The sequence below is a fragment of the Pteronotus mesoamericanus genome, unplaced genomic scaffold (genome assembly GCF_021234165.1).
Source record: "Pteronotus mesoamericanus isolate MK-2021 breed Mesoamerican mustached bat unplaced genomic scaffold, CSHL_Meso_final contig_221, whole genome shotgun sequence".
Taxonomy (NCBI): Eukaryota; Metazoa; Chordata; class Mammalia; order Chiroptera; family Mormoopidae; genus Pteronotus; species Pteronotus mesoamericanus.
The window spans coordinates 6,374,875-6,398,655 of NW_026555092.1; the positions used below are offsets into that span (position 1 = coordinate 6,374,875).

The window sequence follows — 23,781 nt, forward strand, 5'->3', positions numbered from 1 at the left end:
GGTGATTATTTTCTTTCTGCCTGTATTTTTTATAATGAACATAAAATCTTATAATAGGTATAAAACCTTTATTAATATACACATGCACATTAACTTATTTTATTGCAAATAATGCTTAGCTATATTGTATTTTGGGAGCCTGGAATTAAAACTTGCACTCCTGCCTAGCTCTGATAACTGTTAAGATATTGGGCGGGTCTCTGCATATTCATTCATGGATAGAGTTAATTTTGAATTACTAGGAGGCAGATTTATGAAGCACTGTTGGAATAGAAAACTTCACTTGTTTCATGAATATCTTCCATACAAATTTCTCTTCTCAGAAAAAATCTCGCAAGAAGATCTGTATCCTGGTGCTTGTCCTGTCAGTGATTGCTGCTGTCTTCGCACTTATTATGTGGCTAGTTTATGGAAAATGATTGCCTCAGTTTCTCCCACTGAACTGTTTTCAAGGGCAAGTGCTTGCTGGAGTCTTCCAGAACAAACTGATCACAAGAAGAGAGCATATATCAGAACGTCTTATAATAATTTAATTAGAAACTACTAACCAGTCCTTGGAATTAGTGACCTATAGAGGCAGTATTTATCAGTTTATGTATACATTTTATTGATTTCTCAAATTAGGAATTAATTTGTGTGTATTTTGCTTTCTCTTCTATTCCAATTGCTCTTTATCCCGAATGTTTACTGAAAACTCCATTCTAGATATTCTTGTTTTAACAGGTGACACTACAGACTTGTAAATTGTCTTTTTATGTGTATACAAGATTTACCTTTTTACTAGCAACTGAGATAGAATTACTTTCTGGCACCTAGCATATTGGAATTTGTCAGAAACTGTATAATAAGCCAGCAATTTTTATTATTTAACATTTTAAGTTGAATTTTTAAGAAGCCTATTCTCTGTCTGCTTTGAAAGATTTTGGCAGTGTATTTAAGTAGAAAGTAAATAATTGCACATGTGGTCCAGATTAAATGAGAAGTATCTATTTGAGCTTGCAGTTGTTGAGGTACTTGTTAATCTGGGTTTAAAGTTTACTTTATTGTCTACTAGTGTCATCCACAGCAGTTTATCCATATACACACTAAACCATCATGTTCATTTTTTGAAGAGATTAATTTAATTAACATTACTATACTCCAAGGTGTCCCTCTACCACCTGCCTGTATAGAAAGGGATAATTAGACAAAGCATGCTTTTGGAAAGTCAATAGGAATTGTTTGGAATGATTTAATACTTTTGTTGTTGTTGTTCAGTTGTGGTTCTGCATTTCTGGTGAATGATGAATGTTGCGGTCAAAATACCACCCTGCCCTATAAGGGTTGCTGGGCATTTGATGGCAGGAAGATTTTAAAAGCTAGACTGAAGTTGGTTTAAAATTTAGTGCTGTGAACCTAGCGATAAAGCAAAGAAAAGGTTCATTTTTGTAAATAATACTGGTTTGGAGTAGTAAAGTTAGACTTAATTTATGAACAAGAAATTAATCTCCCATAGTTTTAAACAACAAAAAAAAAGTTTCAATAAAAGATTGTTGTCTTGTAATATAAATATTGTTCACTTCCCTTTTTCACGGGTTTAGAACAGTTAAAGGGAATGTGATTTCTTTAAGCTCTCACATAAATGTGAATTGGGCCAACAATTTCAGTTCGTCCTTAAGTGAATTAGAGGATTTGACTACCCTGGATATATTTATATTAATTTCTTCCATTCCCTTTAATGTTACTTAACCTTCTTTTACTAATGTGAACAGTAGGGAAACAAGGGCCCAAATGCATAAGTTTTTTTTTGCACTCTTGCACCATTCTACCCACTTAATACAAATAAACATTTTAAAAACTTTTGTAGTAAGTTTTTATGAGTTAACATCCTAATGCAGTAGATATTAGGTAATGCACTGTCCTTTAGAAAAATTGGAACCTGCAAGAAGACTGGAGATCAGGGGAGGATTGGTTTCGGGGTGGAATAGGCGCTGCTGCAGTCCCTTCCTTGATAAACAGGATGGAGCTATTGGGGTGTCACAGTGACCCAAGCAGCAACTTCAGAGCTGATTTCTTGGTTCTGTGATCAGTGCCCCTTCAGCTCCAAATTATAGGTGGATTTAGATACATCATTTGTAACATTCCAGGCAAGAAAAAGTCTTGGCGGTGAAAAACTGTTGCAGTTTGGGTAAAATGAAGCCACTGTAGTTCAGTTCTATAATCTGAATCCAGTCGTGATGGTAATAGTGGCCATAGGTTGCAAATATGAACTTGGCCTAGAATTTGAATGGCCTGGAATTTGTGGCCGTTTCAAAGAGGCTAGATGGTCCTAAAAACCTGTTCATAGAATCCTTATCTGTGATTTGTTCATCATTTGAGCACCATGGTCCATATAATGATGTTCTTGACCATCATTGTCAAGAACATCACTAACAATGGTTCTTGACCGTGGCTTCACATTAGAAACTAGAAAATTACTGATAGCTGGGTTCTCCTGTCACAAGATTCTGATTGAGTTAGTTTGGAATATAACCTAGGCATAGGGACTTTTCAAAGGCCCAGCTAATTCTCATGTACAGCCATGGTTGAGAACCATTGGATTGGAGGTCAAAAACTAGACTTGAGCCTAGAGAATCTTAGCTCTGCCATTAACTTGCTGTAGGTATTTGGACAAGTCATTTAACCCCTAGGTCCCAAGTTTTACCAACAGCTCTCTCCTAGCTGTGAAATTCTCTGATTATAAGGACCACAGGGGTTTGGTCTGAACATATAAATTCTGTTTGCTTCTGTATTCCTTTCCTTTTCCTCTTTTCTCCTTCCTTTATGGAATGCTCTAGAAGTGCTGGACAGATGAAGTAAATTAAAACTGTAGTACTGTATATGGTAAAGTAGAAATGGCAGGCTGGCTACTTTCTCTGGGAATGTTCCAGAACAAGAACTTGCTAGCTGCTAGGCTGATGTTTCCAGGATAGATTTGCCTTGTTTTGCTAAGGGGTGGTGATACACTGCCTTACTATTGGGCAAAAATATCAAAATGAAATTATCAGTCAGTGCAAAGTAAAACACCCCGAGCGTTCTTCATTCAGTTTTGTCTTTCTTCTGTTCAGAGGCTGTCCTCAGTCATGGGGATGAGGCTTTTGTTTTTGATCACTAAATTCAGACTAGAACCCAGTTCAATTTTCAAACTGTCCTGTTTCCTGGTATCTCTAGGTTTCGAAGATTTTTCAGTATTGCCTTCCAGTGTTATGAAACACAACTACTTTGAAATCTCCATATAACCAGGAAATAGTTAAAAAGGTTTTGATTCCCAGCCTCTGATCCTACTTTTAAGCCAAGTGAATAGTTCATTTTAAACACTTACCCAAAATGAAATTTGATTGACAATGTAGCAGTTAATTTTTAAAGAGAAACTTGAAATAATAGAGTTTTTAATGTTGAACTGTGATTAAGGACCCAGCTTTTACCAGTCCATAGAGACATGAGAAAAATGATATAGTAGGCTTTTTAAAGTACCATCTTTGAGGCTGAGCTAATGATCTTTCCACTTTTTAAAACAAGGGTATTTCAAGGTGGGGGGAAGGCAGAGACAAATGTATTTAAAAAGTAAATAAATTAAAAAAAATAAAAAAATAAAACAAGGGTATTTCAAGATTATAAAAATGAAAAGGTGGTGATGTTAGATGGCAGTCTTCATTTTTATTTTTTATTTTTTGGGGGGGTGGGGGGCATATGGTAAAGAAGGAAACTTTGTTCAGTGCAAAACAGCTCAGTTGCAATATAGCACGGCTCTGAAAACAGTACTGCTGTGGAATAACTCTGGGGCCAGGCCCTCTCCAGCCACTTCCGTTCTGCTCCACGACGGCCTGCTGTGCTTGGCGCCAGTCTGCTCCCGGTCTGCTCCACTCCACTTTGGCAAGATGTCTTCTGCGTTCCAGCTCAGTCTGGAAGGCATAGTCTTCAGTCTTTGGTGGAAAGGGAAAGTGCACTCTGGCAGTCTTCATTTTTTAAACGTATTTAGTTGGCAAATTAAAAATCGACATTCCTATACATTTTTTCCTGGTCCATGACATTTCTAACTTCTGAACCGCTCTTTTAGATTATCCCCATCACTATAACTGAAGCAGTTGAGGCCAGGAATGGCAGTCTGCTACATAAATTGAAAGGCTTCAGGAATTGCTCTACATGTGAATGGTTATTTGTAGGGTAATATTTGAGCTCTTGCTACCAGCAATTTACTGTGCTAAATGTTTTATGTTTTGTGTTTAATATCTCATACCCATAAAACCATTTTGGAGATAAATTTTTCTTGTCCCCTTTTTATAGATGAGAAAAATGAGACATAGTAAGTAACCTGCTCATAGGCAGACAGTTTAGGAATGATGGAGCCAGGATTTGATCTCAAGTGACTCAGACTTCAAAACCACACCTTTTGCCCTGGCTGGTGTGGCTCAGTGGTTTGAGTGCCAGTCTGTGAACCAAAGGGTTGCCTCTTTGATTCCCAGTCAGGGCACGTGCCTGGGTTGCAGCCCAGGTCTCCAGTGGAGGGCACTTGAGGGGCAAACACATTGATGTTCTCTCCTCTTTCTCCTCCTCAATAAATAAGTAAATAAAATCTTTTTTAAAAACCACACCCTTTGACACTAGACACTGTCTCCACGAATCACTGATACAAACTGTCCTACTCACCACCTCTTTCATGAAGATTTCTCTAAAAATCTGGAGTAGTGGCAGTTTCTTCCCAATTTTTCATGAATGTCCTTTTGTTAGTACCTTGTGAACTTTTCATTAACCACCAAGATAAATGAAGCCTCCTGCTTGTACTATCTATATACACAGTTCTTTTTTGTGTCTCCATTTGATCACTTCTGCAGAAATATATTTTTTCGAGAGGGGAAAGAGAGGGAGAGAAACGTCACTGTGTGAGAGAAACATGGATCAGTTACCTCTCACACACCCCCAATTGACCTGGCCTGCAACCCAGGCAATGTGCCCTGACCGGGGATCGAACCTGCAACCTCTTTATCTGCAGGCCAGCACTCAGTCCACTGAGCCACACCAGCCAAGGCTGATTACTTTGTTTTTAAGAAAGTTTTCTGGCCCTGACCCATGTGGCTCAGTTGGTTGGGCGTTCAGTGCCTTGTCGGGGCATATATAGTAGGAAACCTATTGATGTTTCTCACGTCAATATGTCCCTCACTTTTCCCCCTCTCTAAAAATAAATAAAATTTAAGAAAAAAGAGAAAGTTTTTTTGACATCAATATGCTCCTAATGTTTTAGATTCTATTCTAAGGAAGTCTCAATGTTTAAGAAATTAATCTGTCTTTGTTGAGTTACCAAAATCCAAAAGCAGCTAGCCAATCAGCCTTTCCACATCCAAAGGTTAAGGGTCTAGACTGCTGCCCTCCAGTTTGCTGATCTATGCAGACATCATTGGTGCCCAATCAATGAGCTGCTCGCTTTATAAGGCTTAGGTAAGTGTAAGATGCCTTCACATCACAAGCCAGTGTGAATATCAGCTGTGCTGAAAGCAGGGAACATGACCAAGGAGTAAAGAATTACAAGGGTAAAAATACAACTTTAGATTTCTTGGGTGTATAGTCAGCAATAGAAGGGATTAAATAATGGACCACACAGGGAAGTTAAATTAAAAGTCAAGGTTGACATAGATGTTACCAGGTCACTCATAGCTAGAAATGGCTTCAACAGTGCCTCATGCCTGAAAGGAACATAGAACCTCAAAGGCCTGCACAACCTTTGTAAATAAAAGAAACTTATTCTTTTCTGTTACACTCAAACTGCTTTTGAGACTACTTTAATTCCTTCTCAAGAATCATGTCCTTGCGCTCAAAAGGAAAGTCAAAACCTGTTTACTTGAAACCAGCTTTAGAATTTGTATTTTCCTGATCAGCCTAATCTTTAGAATCACAAGACTGGAAAGGAGGATATTTGATAAGTCATCTGATCAGTTAATATCCTTGCTGGATGAGTTTACTGTGCTTTTGAAAGCCAGAAGTGATTCTCCTACCTGCCCAAGAGTTGATAATTTTAAAATCCAAGTTAATACTATGTTGTAAATAAATTTTGATCCCTGTCATTAAGGACAAAATCTTTTTTTTTTTTTTTTAATTTTTTAGATGGGAAGGGAGGGAGAAAGAGAGGGAGAGAAACATCAATGTGTGGTTGCCTCTCTTGCGCCCCTACTGGGGACCTGTCCCACAACCCAGGCATGTTCCCTGACTAGGAATTGAACAGGTGACCCTTTGGTTCACAGGCCAGCCCTCTAGCCACTGAGCCACACCAGCCAGGGCTAGGATAAAGTCTATCGAACAGGTTGATGTTCAATTTAAAATCCAGAGGACCAGTAGCAGGGAATCAAGAAAAGAAGGAACTCCTGATCATGTGCAGTGACTCTTCTTGGGTGAACAATTTTCAATTAGTTTCTTTAAAAAAAACAAAAAACAAAAAAAACAGGTCAGATAACCCATGCTTTCTATAAAAGTGAAGTGTTGGGCATCAGTTACATGATAATATGATCGTATCAACATCTAATTGTGCGAGACAATCGTGATTAAAGAGCATGGCCTTTGGCATCATACAGACTTAGGTTTGAATCCCACTTACCCCTCATTCTAGGGCGAGGCTGGGCAACTCAATCTCTCTGAACCTCTGCTCAGCTGTCATAATACCTATCTCAAAAGTGTTGTGAGGATTAAATGAGATGGTTCATATAAAATACATACTTGCTCAAAGAAGTAAGCACCCAATAGACAAAGCCATTATAACCAGAGGCCCTGCTGGTGGTCTCTCAACTAGCTGTTGGCCCAGGGCAGGCCTGAATAGCGTTTCCTTTCATGATTTAGTCACCATAACCAAAATTTAACAATCCAAAGGGACCACAGTTTGATTACTACTGAAGATTTGGACGCCTGCCTTCTGGTCGGATCGTTCCTGGCTCCAGCTTGTCCAGACTTTATTTCACTAACAGACTATTTCACCGTGTATAATGTGCACTTTTTTGCCCAAATTTTTGAGGGAAAAATAAGGATATGCATTACACATGGGTAGTACCTGAAATACTTTGTATCTGTGCTTGTGTTTTTTAATTATTTGTTACAATAAAATGTTAAAAAAAAATGCCTGCTAAAATTCCTTCGTAATACAAAAAAACAAGTATCTAAAAATAAATGAGTTAAAATATTAAAATGAAATTTTTTTTCAACTTGGGGCCAAGACCGTGGATGCACATTATACACAGGAGCGCATTGTACACGGCAAAATACGTGACCCCCTAAAACAGATTCCCATGTAATTTACATAAACCCAGAAGGCCAAGATTTGGATTACAAAGGGGAAGTGAGCCTGCAGCTCTGCAGAGAAGGGCCGGAAGAGAGACAGAATGAGTTATCACTGCAATCTCTGAGCTCTGCGCGCTAGCTCCTCTCTAGGTTGGGGTGCAAGGATGAAGATGCGAGACTTAAGAGCTCAGCAGGGTGTTTGCAAGAGGACGTATGGGGAGACCGACATCCCTCCTTACAAGCACCTTTTCCTTAGACACCTCCCAGCTACGGAAAGCCTTAGTCTTCGGAGACTCTTCCAAAGAAAGCCAACAGTCTCAAACACTTAGAAACCCCTCAAAATTACTTCCCTATCTCCACCTCCACTACAAGCGCCCTGTGCGTGCGCGCGCGCGCCTGCGCGCTCGCGCGTACGCACAGGATACTGGGACGCCGCCTCTCCCCTCTAAGTCTTCCAGTTTCCCGGCGTGCTTCGAGCCCGCCAAATGGGAGGGGGAGACGCAAGATGGCGGCAGCCGCGAACTCTGGCTCCAGCCTCCCGCTGTTCGACTGCCCGACGTGGTGAGTGGCGGGGCGACCAGGGGTGGACTGGCCTGGCCTGGCTTGGCCGGAACTGGCTGGGCAGCTCATTTCTCGCAGCGAGCCGAATGGTTCAGATACCTTGGGACTGATGAGGCAGAACAGTTTGTCGGGCCGGACGGCGTGTGGAGGAACCGGGAGCCCGGGCCCAGGCACTGAGGAAACCCAGAGTTGGGAGATTCTGAGGCGCTCACTTACGCAGCCCTTCCGGCAACGAGCCGTTTGCCGGGGCGCTTCGGGGCCGTAGCCCTGAACTTACTTCAACTCCTGACTGAATGCCTGGTGCTCTTGCGGGGCACCCAACCTGCCCCGCTGCTCTCTGTCCCGAACGCGCACGAGCTAGCTTCCCGGCCTGAGCCCAACCTCAGAGCCCCGTATCCCTCCGTTGTGTTGCATCCCCGGCCCGGTACCTGTTTGTCTCTCGCAAACTGGGAGCTCCCTGAGGGCAGGGATGGCTCTGATCTACCCTGTATGCTCAGGGACCAGCGCGAAGCCGGGCATAAGTAGGCATCAGCAATTGTTGGAAGGAACCCATCCTTTCTCCAGTTCTTGGGAATAATGGAATAATTTCATTTAGTCTTTGAGCAGAGTACAAGATGAATAATTATGAATTGCCTTGCAAGAAGACCCATCTGAGTTAGAGCTATTTCTGCTGCAATTCACCACAGGGTATTGTTTATATGTTATTCTTTGCCTCCTGTTATGTTGCGATCTTCAAGGGCAAGGGCTGTATAATGCATCTTTATGTTCCCAGCTCCTAGGCCTTAGCCAGGCACATAGTAGGGGTTCAGAAAGCGTATTTTGGATGTAACATTGCTTTTCCTGTTCCGCAGACAAAATGGGCCTTTGTGCAATGCACTGTCCTTTCAGCAACTGCCATAGAGGAGTTAGGGCAGAATTGTGAGATGACTATGTTGCCTCTTCTATTAGATAGACAGATACATTTTTTGAAAGCAAATGTAAGGACAAACTTCAAAGGAGCACAGGATGCAAGTGAATATGTGGCTGTTTTCTGGGTCTCTTTGCATTTTTGTAACAGCCAGTTGCTTCAGTCTACAAATTTTGTGTCAGTTTTGGTTGCCTGCTGCTTGGATTTCAGAAGTTGGACTAGGGCAGTAAACTTATCCAGTAGACAGATGACCTAGCATCTCCTCAGTCTGTTAAGCACCAGGAACTTTGCTAGATGCTTTGACCTGTGTATCCTCCTTGAATGCTGTGGTTATAGGAATGTAGAGAAAAGTTCCCTTAAAAAAGCCATTATAGCATGACCTGTTTAAGGGTAAGAAGCAGCTCTTGTATTTATTGTTACCTGGTTTCATGGACATGGTATTGGGTTGCCTGAATTCCCTAATTATGTACCTCTGATTTGGTCTCAGAGCTCTGCTTATTCTGTGATGAGATTGATCTTGATCAGCTCAACACACCACCTGATTTATTCAACCTTTATATGGTATTAGTGTTAGTGGCAAAGCTTAGATTCAAATTCAAGTGACCAGACTGCCCCAGCTCTAGTCCTTGCACTCTCCATGCTGCTTTCTTTCTGAGATAGATAGCCCGTGTTAAAATACAGGTTTCTTTGGTGCTGCTCTAAATACAGATCCACTAAAGTCTGTTTTAGAACAATTGACTCACTGGGGAAGTAAGTGTCAAACTTAGAAAGGAGCTGTAATAACAGTGCGGTAAATGACATTTCTGCTTGAACATGAACTAATTATAGGCTGATAGAGCTGCAGTGCTGAATGGGACAATAATTGTAAATGATATTTATGAACTCATCCTGAAAATGCTTTTTCCCTTTTATTTTTCAGGGCAGGTAAGCCCCCGCCTGGATTACATCTGGATGTAGTCAAAGGAGACAAACTAATTGAGGTATGGAAATACATGTCTTCCCTTTTTTCCCAACCACACTGAAGACTTTTTCCCAGTGGCTCACTTTTCCACCCCCTCTCCTATGCTTTGTTTTCCAGCAGTGCTACTTTTGTTCATCCTGATTTTTTTTCTATTAAAAGCACATGGTGATATAACACACTCATACCTCTTATCTCCCATAGACACTCAGTTTTTTGTGACTTCTTTCACCTTCCAAATGAAGGATTTTAATAGATCATGAACCTATGAGCCCTAATCAAACTGGAAGCCCTATAACTTAGTGAATTCCCTCTCTATGAGTACATGGAATTGTGTAAAAGATGCAAAATATGCAATAACCTGAAGAAACAAGTGAATGATGTAGATTAAATTTAACTTTTAAGTTGCTGTTACGATATTCAGGCTTGAGCCCTTTAATGAAGAGAATGGAATGCTGATAAAATTTATTGATTTATTCAAAACATTGAGTGCTTACTGTGTTCCAGTTACTGTGCTCAGCATAGGGATTACAGCAGTGAACTAAACATGGTTTCTGTCCTCAAATTATCTGGTGGAAAAGACATCACATAAAAAAAATTCAACGATAATTGAAATAAGTACTATAGAGAAAAAGTTTAGCAGAATTCCAGATTTCTTACAAGTCTCTGGAATGAACACCACATAAAACTTGAAGAGAACATAAATTCTGATTAGCTAGTAGGTTGTATAAGGTTTTGTTTTGTTTTTTAATTCTTATGGCACCATTTATTTACCAAGAATGGAGATTAAGTCTGCTCTGACCATGGAGTTGTGAATCTCCATGTCTTAGACCAATTTTTTGTTTTCTTTTTCAAATAGGATTTAGGCTCAGGGTCCCACTTTTGAGTGTATATAGTAAAAACATCACTCCACGGTTGAAAAGCTATCTGTAAGATCTTCTGAATGATGTTCTATAAATATATTGTTGTCATTTCAGGATATTGTAGAAATACTCTGGTATTTTACAAAGTATTAAGGAATGAGTTGTGATGAATTTTTTAATTAATTCATCATGCCCACAGTCAGTCACTTAGAACCCTTTGTTATGGGATCTTCTATCTTTTTATTTTATTTTATTTTTTTATAAGTAAATTATTTATATTTATAAGTAAAAAATAATTAGGGTGATATTACTTAATAAAATTATATGTTTTGGGTGCACAGTTTTATAATTCATTCATTATCTGTATAGAGTTTTCCTGTCTTAAAAGTTACAAAACATCAAGATTATTCAGTGAAATAATTTTGCTAAAATGTCTAAAAATTTTTAAGTGTAGACTGTTTCACAGTTATAAAATATTGTTGCTAAATAGCATGAAGCTTTGAAGACATAAGAATCTGTTTTGTTACTAGAATTCAGTAAATCTTCAGTTTGCAACAGGAAGAAACAGAAAACTCCTAGCCTTAATATCATATTCCTTTGTGAAATAATTTATATTTTCAAAGTGCTATCAATTGTCATACATCCCTCTAATTACAGTTGTCCGTTACCTGATAGTGTTCTCTGTCTTTCATTGCTCTTAGGTGTGCTGAGTTGCCACACAATTGTCAGTTACAATCTTTAGATATCACTGTGCTTTTTTAGAGAGGAATAGATCTGAGATGTGCTTATTTTTAAGGATTTAGGCAGCACTTGATACTAACCAAACTATCTATATCCTAGCCTTGTGTCAAAGGCTTGTGATGTGTTGTGATAGCTGGGTTTAAGAAGTTCAATATTAAAACAAAAGCTATGAGTCTTTTAAGCTGAGTGTGTAAAGACATACTCTGAGTTATAACTCATTGGCATAACTGAATAATGGTACTAGCCATAGCTAATCAAGAAATTGTGGCTTTAGTGACTATCGAAAGACCAATGCATTATTTCATTTACCTGGACAGAAGAAGCACATTGTCCAGGAGTTAACAGATCTTAATTCTATGACATACTATTTTCTGCTACATGGTCATGTTTTTATAATTGAGATGCCTTTAATAATGATTGTATATATTTAATTTGAAGGCCCTTTCATGCTTTTCCCCCCTCTAAACACCTAGATCTCTGATATGTCTTTGGCATCTCAGAATCATAGCAATTTGGTCAGTGTTATGTTAGAACCCGAGAGCTGGTGGTCTTACATACCATTTCCTTGGGACTAGCCAATGAGGACTGTGGTTAGCAAATTTTAGTTTGTGAGGGCGTAATCTGTGTGCATATAAAAATGAATGAGAAATGCAGTGAGATTCAGTCTGCACAGATGTTACCCAGAGACTAAGATGTTGAAATTCCAGAGCTCTCTCAATTCTGAAGCAATGTCTTATATTTAATCCAAGTCTTACAGCTTGGGTCTAAGCAGACATAGGGATGATTGTCTTGTTGAGCTGTCAGGCTGTTCATTCTTGGTGCTGCCTAGTAGCGTAGTATGGCGCTAGAATAAGCCCTGTCAGCAGCGGATGGGCACTCTGCTGGACAGGGTTTCCCCAGAGGTGGCCCACTTACCTATACTAGCTTGAACTAATTGAGCTTCAAAGCTAAGCTTGAAAGAAGCTGGGTGATTGTTTAAAGAAAAATTAAGAGTGTGTCTGTAGTATTTGTTCACTTACTAAAATGTTCCTTGCCACATGGTGCATTTTTTGATGCAGGTAGAGTGAAGAAAATATATAATATGGTTAAAAAAGCTTAGACTCTGAAGTCAGGCGGTTTCCGTCTGAATTTCTAATTCAGCTTATAAATATCTAGCTGTGTGAACTTGAATGTGTTAATTTCTTTATGCTTCAATTTTTCCATTTCTAAAAACAGTAATAAAAGTACCTACCCACCTTACAGAGTGGTTGTGAGGATGAAATGACAGCATAAAACTCATAGCACAGTGTGTGGCACAAAGGTACTCAGCAGTTGTTACTGGTATCAGTGCATGAGGTATATTTCTGGTTTTATAAGGGCAACACTAAAGCATAGAGGAGAGTAGTAACTCACTGTAAGTTCAGTGACATAGTCAGGAATGAAATATAGCCTCTTGATTCCTAGCCTGGCACTGTACTAACTTGACCGTGCCTCTGCTCAGCTTTGTGCTGTCTTATCTGAGGGATATTAGGAGTATAATGTGGAATGTGAACTAGAGCATAATGAGAACTTGTTAGGTTTTCCTTTAAAGGAAAAACATCATATATCCAATAAGTGTTCTTCTTTAGAATGGTCAAATGGTAGGCTTTTAAAACTGGAAGAAGCCCTGACCAATTAGCTCAGTTGGTTAGAACATGCTCCCAATATGCCAAGATTGCAGGTTCGATTCCCAGTCAGGGCACACAAGAGAATCAACCGATGAATGCATAAATAAGTGGAACAACAAATTGATGTTTGTCTGTCTCTTTCTTGTTTCCTCCCTCTCTTGATGTCTGTCTGTCTCTCTGTCTGTCTGTCTGTCTCTCTCTCTCCTTTCCTCCCTCTCTCTAGAATCAATAAAAAAAAAAATTTTTGAAAGAAGTGTTAACAACAATTTATCTAGAGTCGTCTACAGCCAGGATGTGTCAGGGTTTAATGATCTAAGATTAAAAGAAAAATAAGGGCAGCATAGTGAGTTTTTCATAAAGCTAAATCAGTTCCAAGTATTCCAAAAGTACTTCTGGGCTATGATGACATGATTAGAATATAGACGGTATTTATACCCCCTTCCTTTTGTGACCAGTTGATAATCTTCCTTTGGACGCATGTTTTCTGAGAAGCAGTCATTACTTTATAGATATGCTTTGTGTTCTTCTTCCCTGCTTAACCTAAAATTAAGATCCAGTGAAATCTTAAGTTTCCAGTGGACAGAAGACAACCCCTCTTGCAGGCTACTTTCATCTAATAGAACTAGGACAAGTTTGTTTTATCAACTCTAGATATTTGACCACTATAGTTAGGAAGATTAATTGCATCTATCCCTCCAAATGCTAGTAAATTATTCTGAACTCTTTATCTTGAAGAACAACAGGATATATTTTTTTTTCACCTTGGCAAGGAATTATCTGTTCATCATCGTCTGGTTGGAAGAATTTTTGCTAAACCCTGCTGAAACAATTTGAGTAATATTTAATATAATGTTTATTTAGAAACTGATTATTGATGAGAAGAAGTATTACTTATTTGGGAGAAACCCTGATTTGTGTGACTTCACCATTGACCACCAGTCTTGCTCTCGGGTCCACGCTGCCTTGGTCTACCACAAGCATCTGAAAAGAGTTTTCCTAATAGATCTCAACAGCAGTAAGTAACTGATATCCCATCCATTCCCTTCTCACACATTTTTGGGGGGCGGTATAAAAATGCTCTTTAGGTTCTTCAGTTTCAAAATTGTGTTTTATTACTCATCAAGAAGAAGTTTTCGTTTGGTTTTTAAATCAACCCTTCTTGACTCCTGTGATATCCCTTTTTTCCTGAAATAATTGATGACTGGAGAGAGAAGGTTTGGGGGAGGACTGTCCTGGAGGAGGCAATAGGTATATATAGAGAACAACAACAAAAACACCCAGGAGCTAGGGACTATGGGAATCCAAATGTTTATAGGACCATGATAAATCATGCAGAATTTATCTGTGATTAGCTCCATTAATGTAATAGAATAGTGGTACAGCACATTAAAAAAAATACTTTCGAACAAAGCTTAATTTTTTATAATGGGTTATTTATCTCAGCCATATTCTGCTTTGACTAGTAATAATATCAATTATAATTTTATGAACATACTGCAACTAATAAGATTTTCAGCTTTGCCAAAGGTAATCCCAGAAATGCAATTGAGACTTAACTACATAGAGCCGTGAAATTTGTTTATTTTTCCCATGTATAAATATAGTGTGAAATGTAAAGGATACTATTTACTGGGGTGACCATGTTCTCTTCCCTACTTCCCCAGCACGGACCCCCACCCCAGTCTGCTTATATAATGGTTTTGGAGAGCCTTGTCTCACAAGTACTTAACTTGCAAATCTCATCTTTTCTCTCCATTTTATAACATGCAGAATGCACACATGGAAAAATACTCAGACTCTGCAGTAGGATTTTGGCTTGCCTTGGCATTCATATTGCACCTGTTTCAGCCAGACTCCTTTCATGTCCTGGGGAAAACCCAAGCGTAACTGCCACCAGGGCCTATTATCCTTAGACTTGGGGCTGGAGAGGTCAGACCACAGCAATGCCTGTCTCCTGCCTTGGGTGGCATGGTTATTGCTGGGTTGGAGCCAATCCTGCTGCACCCAGAATGGAGCCAAGCCTGTCTGGCAGCAGAGAGCAAGCAGTGGTTTTTTGTTATATGGGGTAACAGCAGGTCTGAAGATGTGTAAGAATTCCACTGAAGAGATTCAAGACCCAGTGAAGGAGTTTTCCTTTTCATTGTGACCCATGACAAGGGATGCAAAGTGGACCCAGTGTCATTTTCATTTTAAAAAGCAGAACTGATAAGCTGGGAGGAGCTGCTCTCCCTTCTACAACTCAGGTTGGTTTTTTCTTTTTCTTTTTTCTCTCTTACATGTTGATTTGGTTATTCCCAGCACACGGCACTTTCTTGGGTCACATTCGATTGGAACCTCACAAGCCTCAGCAAATTCCCATCGATTCCACAGTCTCGTTTGGTGCATCCACAAGGGCATACACTCTACGTGAGAAGCCTCAGACATTGCCATCGGCTGTGAAAGGAGATGAGAAGATGGGTGGAGAGGATGATGAACTCAAGGGCTTACTGGGGCTTCCAGAGGAGGAAACGGAACTTGATGTAATTCCATGTCTATGTCATTATTTTGTCTTTTGGGACTCTGGTGTTGGCAGTATATAGCTGTTCCGTATGGCTTAAAATACCAGTGACTTAGCAGCAGGAGATTTTCTTGAGTTCAGTAATGGGCCTTTGCCACTTAGATAGAATAGTGTGGTCAACAGTGACACACTTTGGAGAGCTGTGTTGTGTGAATTTTGTTATGTATGACAAGGGATAACAAGGAGACTAGGTCCCCGGCCAGTAGACACTCATGGTTGTCTTATGCACCGTCACTGGATGTTGGAAGCCAAGGCTGGGAGTTAAATTTTTCCCTAGCTGCACTGTCCAATGTGGTAGCTACTAGCCACATTTCAAGTGCTTAGTAGTCATATGTGGCTAGTGACTTCCATGTTGAATAGCAAAGATAGAGAACATTTTCATCATTCATAAAGTTTGATTGGACAGCACTGACTTAGACTGAAGCTTTTTTGATACTGTCCAAATAGCCCAGTAATCTTCTAAATAGAACTAGACTGCATTTGTTCTTACGGACCTGGCTGCCCATATGCAAGCATTTCCTTAATCATCCACATGCACTTACTATACTAGTACATTAAGGCAGTTTCCCAGCCCTTAGGAAGAAAAACACTTATGGAAATCATACAATTTAGAAGTTACTTTGTTATTAAGAAGTAGCCTTGTAGCCAGAGGTCTTGATGGCGGTCACTCTTGCCCATTTTTCCTCCAGGCTTCTTCTGTGCTTTTCTGTCTTTTAAATTTAGTATCTGAGGTCCTGTCTGGATCTTCATTCTCAAGATATTTTGAATGTCACAAACTGCAATGCAGATCGGAGTAAGTCCAGAGGATTGGGAAGAGGCAGGAAGCAGTGCTGAGGCCAAATTAATCATTGAGATGGATGGATGGTTATGAATAGAAATGGGACCATACACAGGAGTGGGGAATGACAAAACATTAATGCCAAATAGTAAGTGCACTGGCAATGTCCCTATGAGTTTTAAAAGAAAGAAGCTGTCAGTCATCCTTTCTCATCTGTTTTCTTACTTTAAAACAATTCTTGGCGTTCCTTCCAGTCACATTCCTTTAATTCTCAGCATAAAGACATGATAGCCTTTCTTTAAAAAAAAAAAACCTCAAAACCTCAACTCAAAGATGTTTGTCAGATAACCAGTTCTCAGCTCAAGGCCTTCACCTTTTGAATATCACTGCCCCACTAGTCAAAGAAGGTGTTTTGCATTCCATCAAAGGTGGCTTGTTAATATTAGCAATCTAGGGGCAGTAATGAGTTTTCTCTGAATCCCGAAGAGAATCTTCTCTACCTGGGGAAGTCAGGGTTAGCCCCTTAAGCCTCCCTGCCCTTTATGTAGTAATATATTCTTCAAATTTTCCGTGTACTGACTCCTGTCTTTCCCTTGTGAACCTTGGCCTAGAACCTGACAGAGTTCAACACTGCCCACAACAAGCGGATTTCCACTCTCACCATTGAGGAAGGGAATCTGGATATTCAGAGACCAAAGAGGAAGAGGAAGAACTCACGGGTGACTTTCAGTGAGGATGATGAGATCATCAACCCAGGTGAGGTATCTTCCTAGTTTCTTCTGATGAAAAAGGTGTGGCCTCAGAGAGTAGTGTACACAACCTGTAGGTCAGTTGTAATGTTTCTTAACAAGATTTAGAATGATAGGTACTATATTAAGGGGAGAGAGTTTTTACAGTTCATTGGTATAGTACCCTCAACACTCAAGCGTTATCCATTTGTAGTGTGAAAGAAATAGCTAAAGGCAAGGCCTGTATAATTCGGTATACAGAGCAAGGCTGTAATTCTCCTCTGCTGATCAAATATATGGCTGTGTCAAAATGGAGGTTTAAGTTAAGAATAGGTGTTTGCTCTCTCTACTTGAAAGCAGAACATTATTGTCTTTTTGCGGTTCTGTGTATGCTTGGTAACTCTTAAGACTGGAGAATCTTCTGCTGCAACTATTACCCACATTGAAGACTTGCCTGTCTGTAGGAAAGTAATTTGTAGAAAGCTTGTATGGAAATGTCAGCAAGGTAAGAGCATCAGATTATGGGAAAGCCACTAACTTTACCAGTTTGTTCCATCATTTAACATTTGTTTATTGGGTTCATGTTATATCTCAAGTAATCTGTTAGGTGAATGACATAGAGCTGGGAGGTATAGTTTATAACAACGAAGATGGAATTGGTATTCAAAACACCTTGTTTGAAAATAAGTCTTAATGGATAAAAACAAGAATCTTAGACTAACTAGTTGCTTTTAATATCCAGAATGAAATGCAGTGAGAATCACTTTTGAGTCCTGCATTCAGGTTCAATATATCAATTATTTAAATAGCGAAGATATGCTCCAGCATGGGAAAAAAAAAAGATAAAGGGATTTTAGTTAATTCAAAATGCAGTCTCAGTCGTTAGAGGTGTGTGAAAACCAATCAAATGCAGTTTAAGATTGGATTAATAGAAAAATGGGGGACTGTAACCCCACTGGTCTATCTTCTGAGCAGAACTCACCCAAATATGTTACTCAGTATAAGCATGGCCTTAACCGTCAAATGTGTTCCATAGTCCTGAGGGAGGAGGAGACTCGTAGGTATGGAGAACAGTCCCCTAGTCCCTTGGATGCTGGCATGTAGGGGAATGGACCACACATGAGGGAGAGCAGAGGGAGGAGGCATGGCCACTGTGGTTGGATATGTGCGGGGCTGACCTTAAGGAGGAAGCAGTGGGCAAAACCAGAGCCAGTGAGTAGCAAGTATTTGGCTCAGTATAAAAAGCAACAATGAGCCCTGGCTGGGTGGTTCACTTGGTTAGGGTGTCATCCCCTGCAGGAGAAGGTTATGGGTTTGATCGGGGTGCATACAGGGAGGCAACCTATCGACATTTCTCTGTCTCCCTCTCTTTCTCTCTCTCTCCTTCCCTTCCTCCTCTCCTTTTCTCCTTCTCTGCCTCTCCCTCTCTCCCTCTTCTTCTTTCTCCAAAATCAATAAAGATATCCTCAGTGAGGATTAAAACAATAACAACAGCAAAAACAATAAATTCTTCTTATATTTAGAAAAGTTAAAAGGATTCCTGCGAAAGAGATTGGGGCATTCATTCTAGGAACAAGTTTACTTTCTGATGGTGTGTGAAGTGGAATGGTTTACTCCAGAAAGTAGTGAAGCCCAAGGAAAATGTGTGGGCAGAGGTTGGATGACCAATTCAGGAGGCTTATTTCTGGGCCCCAGAACCTATGGAGTAAGAGTTTCTAGAGATTGGACTTAAAAATTTCTAGTTTTAAACAAGCTGTTGTACTAAGGAACAGCCAGTAACTTGGGAATTACTGGACTAGACAATCATTTAAGTCTCTTTTAGGACTCAGCATCTGATCTGCTTTGTTTTTCTCCTGGAAAAGTATTGCCCCAGAGCTTTATTAAGGCAGTGTATCCAGGCAGAGTATAGTACAGAGGTTAAACAGTATGGGCTCTGAAATCAGAGGGCCTGGGCTTGAAATCCACCTCTCTACTTAGTAGTTGTATGATCTTGGTCAAGTGACTTAAAAGACTACTGGCCTCACAGGATTGGTGGGAAGATTAAACGCATGACATGTAAAAATACTTTAGATTGGTGCTCCGCATTCAGTAAGCTCTTGATAAATATTAGCCATTATCCCCACTGTTTTCTGTCAGAATTTTTGCCTTCTAGCCATGCAAACTTTCCTATACCCAGAAGTAGACTTTGCAAGGAATTTGTTGGTAGATCTTTCAGGAGCAGAGATCATCTAGAACGGTTGTATCCTCTGTCTTGGATATGTCCTCTGGCTAGAGAATGAGGAGAGCATGAGAGGCCTGACCACCATTCAGCCAGCACAGAACAGGGTCTCCCAGAGAGGCCGAGCACCCACCCTTCTGTAGGCCTTAGGCCTAGTGCATGCACAGGGTGCGTCCCCTAGTAGCCACCCCTGTCAGGCTCCAGTTGCTCATGTGCTTCATTCAGCTTTCCTTGCGGAAGGGATGATTGGAACAGGTCTTTGGGGATGAGAAAAGATCAAGATCAAGGTGCCTTTTTTAGAGATCTTGTGTCCTTCCTGAATCTGGTTATCTTTTCCTCTTCTTTCACGTGGAAGCCCTTTATTCGTTCATTCATTGAACAGAGGTTGGTTGTTCAATGAATATACCAGGGTATGTTCTTTAGAGGCATCCTAACATGTGAAAAGGCAAGCTTAAATCAACCAGGTGTTAATTATTCAAATTAAATAAGGAATCTTTATTTTCCAAAGGAATTCATAGGAGTGTTGTTTTTAAATAGCAAACTCCCTCAGTACATTTAAAATAAAATGGACAACATCTGTTAGGGAACCAGTTCCTTTCCTAGCACTACATTAAGATAAAGGGGATTTGGAATAGTTTTTTTCTAGTGATCCTAGTAAGTTGGCCTGCCTGTTTCCACACACTCAGCCTTCAGCAAGAAAACTGTTCCCCCTAGGTGACCCAGCCCAATTGTCTTCTCTGTGTTCCAAAACCCAGATTTGCCCCCTCTCTTGAAGCACCTCCAGTGTGTTGTAGCCTACCTGACTTTACAACTGTCAGCTCCTTAAAGGCAGGATAGTATCTTGCTCTTCATTTCATGCCTGATGTCTAATAAATGAGGCATGAGAGAGTGACTGATTGCAAGCGCATCCTTTTCTTGGTCTTAGCTCTTTCTCCCTGCAGAGTGAATGAAGCTAGAAGCTTTGTAGGGTACAATAACATGTGTGTAAACTATGAAAAGGGAGCTACTCTCCTACCCTGTCTGGACAGGGAGCTTCAGAGTCTTCAGTAAAAGTCTTGATTGCATACAGCAGTTCAGGTCAAAAGGCCAAGTTAAGTTGGAAGCCATGGATCTGAACCCTAATTCTGTTATTTGCTAATGAGCGGGCATTAGCAAGGTAGGTGGTGTGTGACCTCTTGGCATATCATTGTTTTATTACTTGCATTGGATTGATAACATCTGCTCTTTAATGTATCCTCTCAGAAAGAGGAAAGTGTATGGAATAAGAAAGAACTTGGGGAAGGCGGCATAGCACGGTGGTCCAGTCCTATTTCTAGTTGCTTGGACTCTAATCCTTGCTCTTCCACTCTCTGATAGGGTGACTGGGCACGTCACTTTATTCCTCTAAGCTTGGGTTGTTTTCTTGTCTATTAACTGTTTATCATAGTAGCATTTACCTCATAGGCTTGTGAGGATTTAACCAGTGCCCAGCACATAGTAAACACTTGAAGCATTAGCTGTATTTTACTGTTTTAATATGAATTGTTGTGATTGCTTTGTTTGTGATAAGCACTATACCCTTAATCCTCCCAGGAGACGACCAAACTAACCCTTCCCTCACGTCTTTTTGCAGAGGATGTGGATCCTTCAGTTGGACGCTTCCGGAACATGGTACAGACTGCAGTGGTCCCAGTGAAGGTAGGAAACACATTGTGAAATGCCATTTCATTTGGTCTGGTTTAAAAATTCACTCTTTTATATGTAGGTAAGTGTTAAATGTGTGCCTAATTTTAAAACAAATTCTTTGCTCTCCCATTTTTAACCCTGTGGAAATACTTTTACTCCATCTATGTCTAGGGGATCCTGGAGGGCCATAGAAAGGCTGCAGGTGACCAGTCAGGTTGATGCTGCATCTAAATTATGGTGCAGTGTGAGTCTGTAAATTTACCTTCCAGCAGGCTGCAGAGAGACCCACCTTTCTTTAGTCTTTCCCTTCTGGCTCAGAGTAAGTTCTTAGATGAGGTAAAGGCATTGTTGCATTTCTGCATGGCACCTCCGGCCTTTGCTGTGTCTTTATTCTGTGCGTGGGAATGGCTCCTATAGGGAAGCCAGCCCAGACCTGGATTAGATTTAAAGACCAGGTATATTGAAGAACCAAGAGGTGGAAGTTACAAAGGTGTTCTGATTGCTTAACACACAGAGGAACTACCTGGCAGCTACTTTAAGTACTGAAGTCCCTGTAAATAGAGGTATTCAAAAAGCAATTGGAAGATGCCAGTCAGATATACTATATTTATTTTTAACAAGTCTTTAGAATAGTCCTGACTGATGTGGCTCAGTTGTTCGGTGCTGTCCCGCAAAGCCAAAAGTTGGCAGTTTGATTCCCAGTCAGGGCACATGCCTGGGTTGTGGGCGTGGTCCCCGGTTGGGACATGAGAAGCAACCGATTGATGTCTCTCTCCTCCCTTCTCTCTCTCAAAATAAATAAGTAAAATCTTTTAAAAATACAAAGTCTTTATACTATACTAGACTAGATTGATATGTCAAATTCCTGGTTAGTCTTTGTTTAATCCAAAAGATGTAGAGAAGTGAGGGGGATCCAGTGTGAAAAAATATAAGATGAAATTTTCTGTGCAGCTCCAGCGCATACATGTCACATTTTCCCTTAAGCCTGTTTCTCTCTTTTTGGAATGTTCTATTGTCATTAAAGTACAAAACCAGCAGATGTTTTTACTTTTATGTCAGTTTTATTGTAGTATAATTTACATACAATAAAATACACACATGTCGAGTGTACAGTTTGGATTTTGACAAATGTGAACACCGGTGTCACCACCACCATACTCAGGATCTAGATTTCCTTCACCCCAAGAAGTTCCTTTATTTCCCTTTGTTGCCAGTTCTCTGCCACTCCCAGACACAGGCAGCCAGTCACCTTCTTTCATTCACTACAGATTTGTTTTGCTCTGAGATTAATGTTTAAAAATTGGGCGCCCAACGTGAAAACAGACTAACTTCTTATCCTCCCACCTCAAAAAAAATTTAAATAACTGCTACCACCCATTATCACCTCTATTTCCTGAAAGGACATTTTAACACCAAAAAAAAAAAAGAGAGAGAGAGTAAGGCGGTATGATAACCTAAGGGTAAAGAACAGAAACAAACTGGATATGTTTTACTTTATGAAAAGTTCACACACTCTCCCCATTTTTTTTGGTGTGACTTGGGATGGTGAATACTTTGTGTGGACCCATCACGTTAGATGACTGCTGTAAAGTCTCTTCAAACCCTGAGATTTCAGGACAGCGAAATAAGTTGTCTGGGAAATAAAACAAACTAAATGTTTAGGGGCCTTCCCCAATTTTTTTAGGACTAGAATATAAAAAAGCTAATTAGTACCACTCTTCTGTCTCACCTCTTGTCTCCTCTCTTCTTTGTAAACCACAGAAGAAGCGAGTGGAGGGCGCTGGCTCCCTGGGCCTGGAAGAATCAGGGAGCAGGCGCATACAGAACTTTGCGTTCAGTGGAGGACTTTATGGAGGTCTGCCCCCCACACACAGTGAAGCAGGCTCCCAGCCACATGGCATCCACGGGACAGCACTCATCGGTGGTTTGCCCATGCCCTACCCGAACCTCGCCCCTGATGTGGACTTGACTCCTGTCGTGCCATCCGCAGTGACCATGAATCCTGCACCAAACCCTGTAGTCTATAACCCTGAAGCTGTCAATGAACCCAAGAAGAAGAAATATGCAAAAGAAGCTTGGCCGGGCAAGAAGCCCACTCCTTCCTTACTGATTTGATATTTTTTGGTCGTGGAGAGGGGTGGGATGGGGTGGGAATTGGGTGGAAGGGTAATGGGGGAGCTAATGAACTAGGGAGAAAAATTTTCCATGTGTGCAGTATCGTCTTTCAGAATGTCTTCTGGGGTCCTAACCATGTAATATCAAAACTTGGGGTGGGGTTGAAATAGCCCGTAAAGACCAGTCTTCAGAGCACTTTCAGTGCAGAGAAATGTTCTGTACATCCTTTTAAGTAGACTGCCCTGCCTCTCTCCCAGGCCTCTCGTTTCCTCTCCTCTCCTCCCTCTTTCTAGGATCTTTTTTATTTAAGGTCACTTACTAGGGATAGACTCCAGGCCCTCAGGTTGAATTCAGAGCTGGGGAGGTGACAGTCACATCACCAGCCTTGTGGGTCCTGCAGCCTAATTTATATATACTATCCCTGTAAGTCCCACAGAGCAGAAGGGTTGCCATGGATCTGAGGTTGATCAAAAGGGTTTAGAATTCTTCAGTTAAGCTAAAGTTTAAACTCAAAAATATTCTCGTGGGTCAGTGCTTTTGAGGTCCAATAGTCAGGCTTTTCTCTTTTGCCTTTCTATTGGAATGAGAACATTTTGATTGTGGTCTGAGACCAGTACCACAGACACAGGTTGATAGTTTTAAACTTACTACATGTTTGAATTTTACCTGTTTTTCTTGTCAAACCTGAGTACTCTACTTGCAGAAGTTTCTCATTTGATTCCAGGGTACCGTCTTCTATTCTCTAAGGCTTTACGTTTCCTTTTCAAGT

The 23,781-nt window shown here is 40.4% G+C and overlaps 2 protein-coding genes and 1 non-coding gene across 3 annotated transcripts in view; all 3 read left to right on the forward strand.

Moving 5' to 3' along the window:
- STX12 (syntaxin 12) overlaps positions 1–7,128 on the forward strand; it is a 39,018-nt gene extending 31,890 nt beyond the window's left edge. The window contains exon 9 of the mRNA XM_054571831.1: positions 324–7,128. Coding sequence (XP_054427806.1) covers positions 324–419 — 96 coding nt within the window. The 3' untranslated portion in view covers positions 420–7,128. The remainder of the gene's footprint in view (positions 1–323) is intronic.
- A 633-nt stretch (positions 7,129–7,761) lies between these two features.
- On the forward strand, positions 7,762–23,022 carry PPP1R8 (protein phosphatase 1 regulatory subunit 8). The gene is made up of 7 exons (XM_054571832.1): positions 7,762–7,836; positions 9,663–9,723; positions 13,813–13,966; positions 15,250–15,470; positions 16,898–17,042; positions 20,845–20,909; positions 22,659–23,022. Exons 1-7 carry the CDS (start codon positions 7,781–7,783, stop codon positions 23,010–23,012), a joined length of 1,056 nt encoding a protein of 351 aa, XP_054427807.1. The 5' UTR covers positions 7,762–7,780; the 3' UTR covers positions 23,013–23,022.
- LOC129069501 (small Cajal body-specific RNA 1) lies at positions 11,369–11,534 on the forward strand. Its single transcript, XR_008529004.1, has one exon. It is a non-coding gene; the product is annotated as a small Cajal body-specific RNA 1 (non-coding RNA).
- Positions 23,023–23,781: the final 759 nt, after the last annotated feature.